Below are 14,271 nucleotides of genomic sequence, written 5' to 3' on the forward strand. Positions count from 1 at the left end.
AAATGCCCTTATCCTTGTACACTCATGAAGATCCAGGTTAGAACTGGTCTTCAGTAACCCATGCTTGTCGTAAGAGGCGACTAACGGGATCGGGTGGTCATGTTTGCTGACTTGGTTGACACATGTCATCATATCCTATTTGAGTAGATCGATGCTCATGATGTTGATCACCGGGTTATCTGGTCCAGACTTGATTATTTACAGACCACCGCCACATAGCTAGAATATTGCTGTGTGTGGCGTTAAAAAAACCCAAACAACCATTAAAGTCAGGCTTTACGGGATTGAGTGAGTGAGTGACACTCGTAAAACAAGTCAGCTTGGTCATTTTTCATCTCATTTCATTAAGAACCTATCTCCGAAGTGCTCAAAATTTTAAAATGTTATACAATAAGTTGCACAATTAGTGAAACACATTCTGAAATTTGTATTCTCTATCTTATTCCCGTATCTCAATTGCGTAGATCGATGCTCATGCTGATGATCACTGGATTGTCTGGTCCAGATTCGATTATGAACAGTTGGAGTATTCCTTAGTGCGTCGTTAAACAGCAAACCAACCAACCAAATATATTCTTCCCCGCCCGCTCTTTTGTTGGATGAGGGGCGGTGGGGTAGCATAGTGGGTAAAGCGTTCGCTTGTCACTCCGAAGGCCAGGGTTCGATTCCTCACATGGGTAAAATGTGTGAAGCCCATTTCTGGTGTCCCCCGCCGTGATATTGCTGGAATATTGCTAAAAGCGGCGTAAAATCAAACTCACTCACTCACTCACTCTTGTTGGATGAGGTTCGAGATGAGAAACACATAGAAAGATACTGCCCTGATAGAATATTTGGAGTGTTCACAATTCAACATCAAAACAATGCATCAATGTATAATGAAACTAAATTTATTATTATCACAGTTACATGAAGTATTTACAATGACAAATATAGATTCCATTAAGATATATGAAGTTTTTATGTATCAAAGGTAAAAACGAAATGACAAAATTATTGTGAGCTGAAATAATTTGTTTCAAAATAAAAGGGGAAACAACATGGACATTATGTACTGACATACAAGAAACTGTTGTGACGTGACAGGAAGTCAAATGACTTCCTAATTCAGAGATATACTGACAGCGAGAAAAAAGAGAACGGCTACAAAGGGAACCAACTTTCTCATGATATTTTGTTTAACGCAGCAATGTTCCAGCTACATGACAGCAGTCTGTAACTAATCTAGGCAGACCAGACAATCCAGTGATTAACATTATGAGCATCGATCCACGAAATTGGGATACGATGACATGTGTCAACCAAGTCAGCGAGCCTGGCCACCCGATTCCGTTAGTCGCCTCTTACGGCTAGCACTGGTTGTTGAAGACCCATCCTAACCCGGATTTGTCACTGGTAAATTCGATAAATACTTGGGGAGAAAGGTCCCCAAATTGTGCTTGTTTGATCACACTATGCATCAGGATTTCATTGGCTTGCTTTTCTAAGCCTTCAGGTACTACTTTAGAAAAGGTCTTGCAAATAGATATTGAGCGTGCAGTGTTTTTGTGCAATATCCAACGAAACAAATTACTTTGTGTAGATTTATTTTGATACTTCGTGAAAGTATTTTTGAAACTCATGGAAACAAACTTGTATATAAACTATTTATGGCCAGTAACTGTAGTCATGCACCTTTAAACGATTGACTGCTTCAAATTGGCGACATGCCTTGAAGCATACATTGTTTTCATATGTAAATTGTATGATGGTGGTGTTACATGAAATAGAGAGCTAAAATATGGAAACGTGAATGAAATTTGGTATGAATCCTGAGTTAACGCAGATATCCATTTTATTGCGAAACTTGTACGTTCCCTTATTTCTTTCCATCAGTATATTTAAATCAAGATGCATGTCTTTCACTCTTTGTGATGTTTGAGCAAGAATGAATCAATTTTCGCACTCAGTATACAAAAAGAGAAAGGTCGCCTCAATATTTCAGTTATATTACAATGCCTGTCCTGCTCGGAGGGGGGACTTCAAGGACAAGGGTCATGACTGGGATTCAAAGACACGACCTGTACAGTTGAAGGACGCCATTTGGTACATGTATTTAAGACCATTTTGTCACTCTGAAATGTGTTCTTGTAAGAAACGTACTGAAAACCTTGCACAAAATCCGCATGAGCAAAGGAAAATGGAAAATTATCTCTTTTTCTGGTGTGGTGCTAACAAATGAAAAAAAATCTTAACCGTGACGAATACACGATAAGCGGATCCTGGCACGATTGATTAAGGGCGATTGTTGCGACCTGACTTTCGAAACCCTTGTGCTGCGTTCATCGAACCCACCCCATCCTGTGTGAGGCAGATGTCAAGTCCAGTAGAACTGACACATATATTATGCTTCAAACGAGGACATACTTCCTGAACAGTATTGAGGCATTACATAAAACGTCCCTTTTAGACTGTGCATATATGTTTTCCATGTTTCCCATCCTCCCGCCCGATATGAATCGTTTATATCAATTTTTTCACCATCCCTGTGGAAGTAATGCCCCTATGTGATAAAGAAAATAACCGTGCACATTCGTAATTAAAATAGTTCAAAAGTTAAATTACAAAGAAACTCGATCTACATCATAAATTAAATAAACTTATCTTAATTCTAAAAGTTGTTAAAATAAGTTACACAATTCGTGAAAAACATTATATTTTTTCGCCCGCCCATAATCATGCTGGTTGAAGTTTGAGATGAGAAACATTGCAATGATATTTAGTATAATATTTGTAATGTACGTTGTACGAATTGAAGATAATACAGTATAAAAAGTACGTCCTAATCGTACAGACGTTGGTTGGCCCTCCCCTTGACCGTCCGTTCTTTGTGCTAAAATATCGTGTGCGTTTTCATCAATCATTGGTATATTTCCCTGTACAATGTTAATGAATTCGCCAACAAATTACACGATAATACAAAGACACTAATCAAACAAAACACTACAGTGAAACTTCATAAAAGGAAGTCATCGGGCGTTATCCAAAGACTGGAAGATCTTAGAAAACACGTGACCTTCACACGTCACAATGTATTTCCTTTCTGCACACGGCACTAGTGATAGAAATTCCACTTAAGACATATTTGCAGTACAAAAACAGTGACTCTAAACGATTGCAAGGTTCATTGGGAGAATAAGCTTTGAATGATCACTCGAAGACTATCTCGAACTCGAACTCCAACATATCGTTTCAGATTATGTAATTTTGTGGAGCCACCAAAAGATTTAAGAGCCAAGATGTGATATCTGATATGTACTTGAGTCGAAATATGTACTCGACAGACCCATGGGCTTCGAGTTAATAAAGTTTCACTGTACCGAGACAAACTATGCGATAATGATATGTACGTGTACAACTGATAAATAGCCTCTTTTATAATAATAATTATGATACATTTGCATCAAGTAACGTGAATCTTCAGTCAGACATTTCAAATCAAACAAAGGCATTAAACAACTGCAAATGGTGACTACCAGTTGATTGGAAAACAGTTTTAGCAACACGTACCGAATGAAGAAAATACATGTAAATATGCCTGTTTAACAAGAATAGAAAGATACATCGAAAACTCAAAAGTGATTGTGTGAGGTGGGTTTAAAGTCGCGTTCACTTTCAAGTTTTCAGTTTTATCACGTGCCATGTTAAGGTTCCGTTTCACATGCTACTTTGATTCAAACAACAGATCTGATTGGGATTGAGGAAACTGAAGCAGCATGCAGACGTATTTTGCGAGCATGACTGGTATGTAACGCTTATAAACCAAGAAACACAATCAAGGGGAACCTCAGTCTAAGTAAACTTAGGATCAGTATTATTCCACTAGGGTTTGTTAGACTCAGCATAGCAGTGTAACAAATAATACTGAGCCTAAGTTTACTTAGACTGGGGGAACCTGGAATTATCGGGTTCTGACACGACAAAGAGAGGTAACTTTTTTTCGGCGAATTTCGGAGGGCTTTTTGATGTGACGTGTTTACAACAGGAAGTTCAAAAGCATGTTAGTGAAAAAGGAGCATATGTATTATGTAATGCACGATAACGTAGTTCGTTTGGTTGATACTGTTCGAAGATGAAGCGTCCTGATTAGCATGTGTCCGGTTAACTAAGCGTGGGTATACAGAGCTGAAATTTTGTTATTGTAAATATTCGTTGAGAGGAATTATATAAGTTGCAAGAACTCGTCCCCGACCCTTTTCACTTTGTGAATAAAACATGTTTTAACTGACTAAACATACAGAGTTACAGTGTCCAGATAAACGAGGCTTATTTCACTGAAACTTTGACAAAATGAAAAAAAGGTCGTCCTAAAACTTTATTTAAATGTATTTTCTCTGACATTATTAATACAGTATGTACAAGGTGGAATAATATATTCCTTTAACAAACAGAAAACAATGATACATGGGAAATCAGGCCCTCAGATTTCTACCAGCTATGCATATTGTAATCGTTTATATTGATAAATATGGAATTCATTATTGTCCCTCTCTAAAAAGTAGTCATTACAAAGTAGCATAGCCATATTCTCAAAGCGATCTTCGTGCTGAGACGAAGGCTGTGTTTTTTATGGGAGGTACGATAGTCTTAGTGTTAAGACGCTTCGTGAAACGATGCCAGACGCCAGTCCCGCAAAGTCATCTCAGCTCTATAATCATCGTAAGGTTTCGATCGCCTTAAGACCGCTTTGTGGAACGGGACCCTGGTTAGATCACGAGGGGGGCAAGTTAACGCGTTATTCATACAGCTGAACTACAGTTGGACATACCGACGTCTCATTCCTATAAAAGGGAATCTGTCTGAACAATTTGTGTGGGACCGAAAGTTAGGTCCGTGTTATCTAGCAGGAGTGACGTCCCTTAGGTTAAGGTATGACATTTTGCACTTGCAGTCTGTTGCGCAAACCTGCGAATGGTGTTACATAAAGCTCCAGTGACCTTGAGTTTTATGTTAATAGTATGAAACTAGGATAGTGGGTAGTAAAATATGAAACCAGCATGAAATGGCAAAATCATTTCGCGGAGATACAACGAGAATACAAACATTATTATAGTTCAAAGAGATGTGGACATTATGTGTATATGAGAATTATTATAATATTTCTTACTGTTTAAATATAGAAATTAATAACATATGGGAATATATTTATTTATATTATGCTTCTTAAATGAGCGGAATATGGACATAAATCATGTGGTGATACAGATGTACATTATAAATCATGATATGGGCATTTGTAGTATACGAGAATACAGCACTTGAGTATAAGCAGGATATGGACGTTAATGGTATATGGGAAAACTGCCGTATATTGTTTATGGACACTGATAGTATATGGGAATATAGCTGTTATTGCTTAACAAGCGTACGGATATGAAAGGTATATGAGAATACAGACGTTTATTGTACATGAACATTAATGATATATGAGAATACAATCGTGTTTTTGTTCAGCAAATATGAACATTTATTAAACATGGGAAACATATATCTGTTTTGCATGAGAAGTATATCGAATACATGCATCGAGAGTATATACAGAATGTTATCTGTTCAGCTACACTGTGTATTGGGGTTGGATTTGCTTTATTTATGGGGAGTCTTAAAACAATAACCCAACTTAAAAAATAAGCTTAATTTGCTCTTCACCTGTAGCAAACATATCGGTTTAGCGCATATGTTTGGCATTTTGATTCACCAAGAATATTTCCATCATTCACAAAAATGAAATGCCAGAAGAGTAAAAAAAGAATTATATAACAATGTATATTTAAAATAATGAAATAAATCTGTTATTCCTCTGGGGTTGACACTGGCAACATGTCGGGTATTTTAACAGTGATACTGTTCAAGGGCGGAAGTCACTGTTTAGCACGTATATTTAACAGCTGTTGGCGACCACTGAGGAGTAATCTAAATGGTGTGATAGTTTCAGAAAATGCTGCACGAAATGGTCAAGAATTTGGATCTCCTGATCATGTATATATTCGCGGTAACAAGATGAGTTTTCAAGCAAAGCAAACAGTAATTTGTTTCGAAACTGCAGTTTGCATACAAATGTGGAAAACCATGTCAAAACATGAATGTGGATTCATTAGGGACCTGTCGTTTGTTACAAGGGGTTACCTTGTGTTTTGATCGAATTATGTGCAGAAATTAATGACCTTACCCTAATCCTTGTCATTATTTGGAAAGTTTACATTTCCTACCCTCCCAATATTTCATTGTAAACCGTCCATTTCCATTTGCCTCTCGAAAAAAGTGAAATACTTTTATGAGCTTTTTTATTAAGCTCAACACATTGCTTCAATATTATATAGGATTTCACATGAAGTGAGCAGGGCCCACTTGACTTCCGTGACTTTTTCACTGGTCTAAGTAAACCTGGCTAGCTATTCTCGAAACGTTCGTAGCCCTACGAACTGCTTAAGCCCAATCTTAACACATTAGCTACGATCAAAGTTAAGAATTCTTAGGGCTACGAACGTTTCGAGAATGAGGGACCTGGGCTCAGTATTATTCGTTACACTGCTATACTGTATACTGTATATAATAGCAGTGTAACGAATAATACTGAGCCTCAGTTTACTTTGACTTCTTTTTCACCTGCCGAAAACCAGACTTCGCCATGAACATTATGTGTAAAAACAATGACAATGATACAACCACAGAATGAATAAATAATTACTCAACTGAAAACTATCTTTCATGAAGATAAAATTTAAAAGATTCAGTGATATTTACATATTTGTACATTTTGAATTAAACAATGTACATATTATCTATTTACAAATAGAACATTCAATTAGTTCTTTCACAGAAACCTTTGATTATGTCTGGTTTCATGGACACCTGGATAAATATTTATAAACACTTTTATTGTGGGCTTTCAGTGTATAAAGTAATTATCTTAATAAATAGACACAGCATTAATTGACTTTTGTGAGCATCCCAAAGATATGAGTATATTATGGTAATTGATTTCAGAGTTGTTTTCAAGTTCTATGCATCTAAACAGCTCATTTTGAAAGGCGAGCACGCTGTTTTCCATCAGAATACCTTGATTCTGATTGTAATGTCAGTGAAGCTTCATATTCAATGATTACTTCAACTGTTAACAGAATCATCAAAACTAGATTACAAACCTGCATTAGGTGACAATGACACCTATTATTGCCACCTGTAAGAGGTCGTAGTGACATCTGTCAGTTGTAATCTGCAGGAAACAATGACAACTGTCACTATCGTTGCATGAGATCACAATGACACTTGTCAATGTCACCTGCAACGAGGGAAAATGACACCTGTCACTGTTACCTGCATATGATCACAGTGACAACTATCACCAACACCTCCACAACGTAGCAAAAACACCTGTCATCAACATCTGCAAGAGGTAACATGATATATGTCACTGTAACCCCTGCACAAGGTAACAGTGACACCTGTCACCATTACCGGCATAAGGTAACAATGACAACTGCCACTGTCACTACACGTGGTCACAGTGACACCTGCCAATATCACTTGCTCGAGGAATCCATGACACCTGTCACCTCCACGAGGTCACAATGACACCTGTCACTACCGCCTCCACAAAGTATATATGACACCTGTCAGTATCACCTGCATGAGGTTAAAACGACATCTGTCACAAACACATTCAAGAGGTAACAATAACACCTGTCACCAACACCTCGAGGTAACAATGACACCTGTCAATATCACCTGCATGAGGTTAAAACGACACCTGTCACTAACACCTCCACAAGGTAACAATAACACCTGTCACCAACCCCTCGAGGTAACAATGACACCTGTCACTATCACCTCGAGGTAACAATGACACCTGTCAATATCACATGCATGAGGTCAAAACAACAACTGTCACTAACACCTCCACGTGGTAACAATGACACCTGTCTTTAACACCTCCACAAGGTAATAATGACACCTGTCACGTTCACCTGCGCGTTAAAACCACTGACACCTGACATCAACACCTGCATGAGGTAAAGTGTTTTCCCTGCACGTGTATGTCCAGGAAGCGGTCAGCCAGCCTGAGACTCTACCAGACATGACACTTCTTCTCGGGGTTCATGTACGACGTTCGGGCACAGCTGAAGGCATCACTAAAGTCCTGTGAGTTCTGCATAGTGCCGATAACTCTGCAATAAGGAATACAAAAATGTTAATCTGCATTAACGATTCAGAGGCCCAGAGAAGCTGCGTATCCGGGTAAATACGCATAGAAAATTTCCAATTAAGCATTGAAAAAAATAATCGTTGCGTACCATTTACGCATTTAAAATGTTAGATACGCAAAAAGTTTAAAACAAATGCGTACGGAGTATATTTATAAAAATCGCTTGCGTAATGAAAAAGACATCGATTGCTATCAAGTTGTACTGTTAGTATAGGACAAGTGTTGTACTGTCAGTATAGGATGAGTGATTTTTTATGAAATAATTTCCATTATATTTAAGTTGGTTTTGATTAGGTATGACATGAGACAGAACATACCTGCTTAGTAAACTTACTCAATGACGTAATACTTAGGTGAGTGAAATGACTGAAATACGCACATATTTGAAAGCAGTGGGTAACGGAAATTGAAATACCCACTCAACATTCATAATACCCACTCCCAAAAAATACAGTGGGTACAGTACCCACATGAGCTAAATCTTATCTGAAGCTCTGGTTAGTAAAGATTGTAAAAGCACTGGCGGACCAAGACGGGGAGTGTACACATAAAAACACACCAAACGCACGCACTCACGCACGCAAACACACATATTGTGGAAGTAAGAGTCAGTGAGTATGGTTTTATGCCGTTTAGCAATATTCCAGCAATATCCCGGCGGAGGACACCAAAAATGGGCTTCACACATTCTACCCATATGGGGAGTAGAACCCGGGTGTTCAACGTGGCGAGTGCACGCTTTAACCATCGGGCTACCCCACCGCCCCTGAAAGTAAGAATTGTAGATTGGTAAATAATGGACAACAGACATTACCTGAATCTACCTGGGCTGTGAACACCCGTAAGGATCCGGTTGATCGCGTTCTCTCGCCTCATGTTAGAGCACCAGATCTAGGGAAAAGGGCACTAAGTCAGCAAATTAAACTTCATGAACAACAAAACAACTCTGAATGCGATCCATTCAGCTAAATGTGTAAGCTGAGAAAATCGGGTCGAGTCTTTTGCGACAAGCGAACGCAATTTGGCCAAGTGAGGGACTGAATTACGTCTCTTTAGCAACGAGTGTTTTTTCGCTGCCACAAGAGATTATTTTAAAAACCAACAGCATATTGTTTGACACAAGTGACACACATGACAAAGAGCTGCCTATTCGCTTACACAAGGAACTCACATGGTAAAGAACGGTTTTCTCGATGACAAATGTCTCACCTTGAAAAGAACTGTTTCTTTTCGCTGACACAAGTTTCTTTTGGAAAAGAACAGTCTATTCTCTGACACAAGTTTCTCGCCTTTAGTATATTTGCTGACACAAGTGACTCACATGGTAAAGACTCGTTTCTATTCGCTGACGCAATTGCTTCTTCATGTAAAGAACAGTTTATTCGCTGACAAGTGGCTCACCTGTGCGAAGCTGATGAAGAACAGCTGATTGTTGTTGTACTTGAGACCCGGAAGTAATTGCTCCTCCTTGCCCTGCTCCTCTACCCACTTCCGGTACGCCTAAATCACAGAGAAATAATGTTTCGTGGCATAGTAATAACAGGGGCATGTGTGATTTCACAATTTAGTAAATCTACCAATTTTGAGTCTAATTTGGAACATAAAACCCTGCAGATCGTATGCAATATTTTCACAATAATCTATACTGATCCACAAAAGTAAGGTATCGTGAACATTTATCAGTATATTTTTGGCCAGTGGAGAATGAGCACACAGTTTCACAAAGACATTTTCCGCATAAAATCTTCACCACTCCACGACATATATGAACAGGTGCGTTTCGCATGCTCAATTGGTAAAAGACACCGAAGCGGAGGTAAAATAATGGGCTACTACAATCTTCCAATACCAGTCATAGTACTTACTCTGTAACTTTGTTTAACTCCGCCATTATCGGCAATGTTTTCACCCTGGGTATTAATTCCGTTTATCTGAAATGTTCAAATAAAAATAAATCATAGAATGATTGAATTATCGGTGAGCAAACGATGTGATCACTGTCAAGAATACCATCAAGCCGTCTCCCAACCGCCCGGAATTTACATTCTGACGTGAATTAATAAAAGGTTTTCTTATCTAAATACCCCCGTGGCTTTATGCCTGCCTTTGCACAGCCCCCGGGCAACTGAACATGCCTTAAGACGTTCCTAAGTAAAGCCCAATATAACTTTGGCCTTAGCCTTATAAATATTGACCTAGAAATAGAAACCGCGGTTATAAGCTCAATTCATGTTGCAATATATTTATTAACAGCTTTGTCGTCTCTGGTTCAAGCTTCAATCGATCAGTTACCAACTCTATGAAATGTTGACTTGGCATGTCACAATGACTCCACTTGCCTTCATGTCCGCCTCTGGCACTGAATACTGGGAATATTGGTCTATGATACACTGGGACTTGGACTTGAACTTGCCGATGGCGTCGTCACTCCACCACTGGACTAAGTTACCGTTCTTGTCGTATTGGCGCCCTGTTGTTGGAAATGTAGGTGTGCAAACTGTATAACAAGCTAACTCACTAACTGTTGAACCACTGAGGCAGTCGGGGAGTGTAAAGGTTAAAGTGTTCGCTTGTCACGCCAAAGACCCGGGTTCGATTCCCCACATGGGTACATTGTGTGAAGCCCATTTTTGGTGTCACAGATTGCGGGAATATTGCCAAAAGCGGCGTAAATGAATGAATGAATGAATGAATGAGTGAATGAACAGGAAATAGTAGATTTCACCCATTTGACCCATTTGGGGTTTTGAACCCTTGACGAGCAAACGCTTTAACCACTACGCTACCCTACCGTCCTGATAAATAATAGCGAAGTGATGTGTTATGACTTAAGTTATAATGGTCTTACCTCTGTCGTCGAAACCGTGGGTAATCTCATGGCCGATCACCACACCTATACCTCCGTAGTTCAGGGACCTTAAAGAATGAACCAATACGTCAACATGAAACCAACAGCATTCCCCAGTCTTATCACATGTAACATAATATCAAAAACAACCCATGTGAGTTATTATTGGTGTGCAGAATCACGTTCAAGTTTGCATTCTCATGTCATTGACTTTCTGACAAATGAGATCTGGGATATAAACCGGATCGGCAAGGGGACACAGCTCTGCACGGCATATTCGTCGATGACTGGACTACTGGTTACACAAGGAGCTCGAGACAGTGTGAACGTCTTCATGTACAATCACAATGTACTTTGAGGGGCGGATTCAGCTTGGGGGTGGGGGTGCACACTATTGGGGGTGTCACACTTCATTTTCACCCGAGTTCCAATGGTCATTTAACTTTCAGAACATTGGGGGGAAGGGGTGCGCACCCCTGCACACCCCTCTGGATCCGCCTGTGACTTTGCAAACATAGACATTCTTGATTCTCCCGTGAATACTATATCCCTTGGCATTCCGCAAGCTTAAGGCTGATATACATATATTCAGAGCTAATATACAATATACAAAATCTCCCAACACGTGATTTGAGATGAAGCAACATTTGTTGTGAGTTGTCCTAGATCGATGCTTATGATGTTAATCACCAGATTGTCTGGCCCAGACCCAATTATTTACAGACCGCCGTCATATTGCTGGAATGTTGCTGAGTGCGGCGTAAAACAACAAACCAACCAACAAACAGACAAACATACAAACATCGATATCTCCTATGGGAAGAGACGCTGTTCGAAATATGTCACCCCTGAGTGATCGTGTACCCTGTCGATACCCTGTCGATAAGATGAGACTGCACTGTCGCTGTCACCCACCCGTTTCTCGTAAGCTTGGATTATATGCTCACCTGGAACATGATTTGAAATTATCGTGCACACTGTCCCACGTATCGTAGCGCTTTTATCATGATTCTCTTCACGGATTTTATTGCGTGAATAAGTAATACAACACTTACTTGTGGTAGGTCTTGCTGTAGAATGGTGGTTGTAAGATCCCTGCAGGAAACACTGAAACAAAACCGTACATGTCACTTTCACGCTACCCGTGAAGATGCTCACGATGTCGGCTAGAACTCGTCTCGTAAGAAGCGACTGATGGGATCGTGATGTCAGGTTGGCTGACTTGGTGGTTAGACTGACTGACTGACTGAATTTAGTTTTACGCCGCTTTTAGCAATATTCCAGCAACATCACGGCGGGGGACACCAGAAATGGGCTTCACACATTGTACCCATGTGGGGATTCGAACCCGGGTCTTCGGCGTGACGAGCCAACGCTTTAACCACTAGGCTACCCCACCGCCCTGGTTGTTAGACATCATCGTACATCGATGCTAATCACGTTAGTCACTAGAGTGGCAGTTCCAGATTCCATTATTCACAGACCTAGGTCAAATAGTTGGAATATTGCTGAGTGTGGCGTTAAACATCAAACAAACAAACAAACACAATTGCGCTGATAAAGGTATGCAAGAACTTTTACATCAGCCAAACTCTTCCACGCCAAATCTCATGGTATCTATTACTAGCGCTTCAACGAATCACTTACTGATCTGGTTTGTGAGCGAGTTGTAGTAGGCGTTGACCGTTGACGGCGCTGTGGTCCACCTGCAACGACATCACCAGCGACATTAATCATGGACACGTGTTGTATCCATCACTGCATGCAATATATCTGGGTCCGAAATTCTTTAGTTCATCTTTTCTCTTCCGACGTGGCTCATTATCTAAAGATCAGTATATGCATTCGTCATAGCTTGGCTATAACGTTGTGGTTGTAAAAAAAGCCGTGTTGTCGTGAAACTGATTCTTTTTGAAAATGTTATTGCACTTTAGAAGTCTGCATTTAGGACAAATCAGCGTAATACTGAAATGTGGTTACGCATACTGAAAGGGTCGGTACAGAGGCTAGTGGTTAAAGCGTTCGCTCGTCACTCCCATCACCCGGGTTTATTCCCCACATGGGTAAATTGTGTGAAGCCAATTTCATGTGTACCCCGCCGTGATATTGCTGGAATATTGCTTAAAATCCTCTTAAAACATTTCTCACTGGCAACAGTCATAACCTGTCAAAACCCGGATGACAATACGGTTTCTGAGTGCAGTTGTACAAATCAATCTTGGCGTTAAGGTGATCTTAACTCCTGCACATTAACATAGACCAAGGACAGTCTTAGTCCTAACGCTGTTTTGTACAACATCACCCAGGCCATGTTTGTCGTACGAGGTGGATGGTCAGGCTCGGTGACGTGATCGATAACATGTTACAGAACTGCAGATCGATGCTCAATCACTGCATTGTTTGCCGGAGTCGCGATTATTTACAGACTCTCCATACAACTTGAATACAGCAGTGCGGCTATAACCAACAAACGTACAGCATCACCATCCACCATACCGTATGTCCTCTACCGAGAGGGCATTTTAAAAAAATTTAGGTTACTTGCAGATCCTGTACATATCAGATCCTAGCTCTCCGTTAAGACCGGGGCCTTACTGCTTTGGTAACAAGGTACTGAAAATGACGAGAACGGCGGTTGGGGTTGGTTTGGATGGTATTATTGGTATTCTTGAACGATGACGTCGATGAACAAGGAGTGAGTGAGTTTTAGCAATTTTCCAGCAATATCACGACGGGGAAACAAACATTGTACCTCAAACATTGTACCCATGTGGGGAATCGACGTGACGAGCGAACGCATTATCCACTAGACTACCCCACCGACGATGGGCAAGGAACACACGGACACAATACATACACATTTCTGTCCACCCTTTGTCGTAGTGTCTTCAGATTATTGATCGTTGACCGCTGAATGTTCTGTAGGACGTTCTCAAAATACTTCAGTGGATCGTATGTGTTCTGGAACACAGGGGTTTCACATATCACTGGACTCACATTTAACAGGGACGACCATTTCGGAGGATGCCAACCCCGTTTTTTGGTACGCCGGGCGTCCTGTTAAGTGATAGTCTAGATGCCTTTCAACAGTACACTGGATTCTGTGAAATATTCATAAGGCGCGCATGCCAGTATTTCAATGCTGATATCTGTTTTTCGTCGTATTTTTAAAAAGAAA

General features: G+C 40.1%; 1 protein-coding gene across 1 annotated transcript in view; it reads right to left on the minus strand.

Moving 5' to 3' along the window:
* Positions 1–867: 867 nt before the first annotated feature.
* LOC124287254 (neprilysin-like) overlaps positions 868–14,271 on the minus strand; it is an 82,602-nt gene continuing 69,198 nt past the window's right edge. The window contains exons 14-22 of the mRNA XM_046723750.1: positions 13,951–14,054; positions 12,741–12,799; positions 12,149–12,200; positions 11,094–11,161; positions 10,585–10,715; positions 10,111–10,176; positions 9,647–9,745; positions 9,060–9,136; positions 868–8,207 (exon numbers count right to left, since the gene is read on the minus strand). Of these exons, the coding sequence (XP_046579706.1) occupies positions 8,108–8,207; positions 9,060–9,136; positions 9,647–9,745; positions 10,111–10,176; positions 10,585–10,715; positions 11,094–11,161; positions 12,149–12,200; positions 12,741–12,799; positions 13,951–14,054 (756 nt within the window). The 3' untranslated portion in view covers positions 868–8,107. The remainder of the gene's footprint in view (positions 8,208–9,059; positions 9,137–9,646; positions 9,746–10,110; positions 10,177–10,584; positions 10,716–11,093; positions 11,162–12,148; positions 12,201–12,740; positions 12,800–13,950; positions 14,055–14,271) is intronic.

Source organism: Haliotis rubra, unplaced genomic scaffold, assembly GCF_003918875.1.
Source record: "Haliotis rubra isolate DU_JTF1 unplaced genomic scaffold, ASM391887v1 Scf4, whole genome shotgun sequence".
Lineage (NCBI taxonomy): Eukaryota > Metazoa > Mollusca > Gastropoda > Lepetellida > Haliotidae > Haliotis > Haliotis rubra.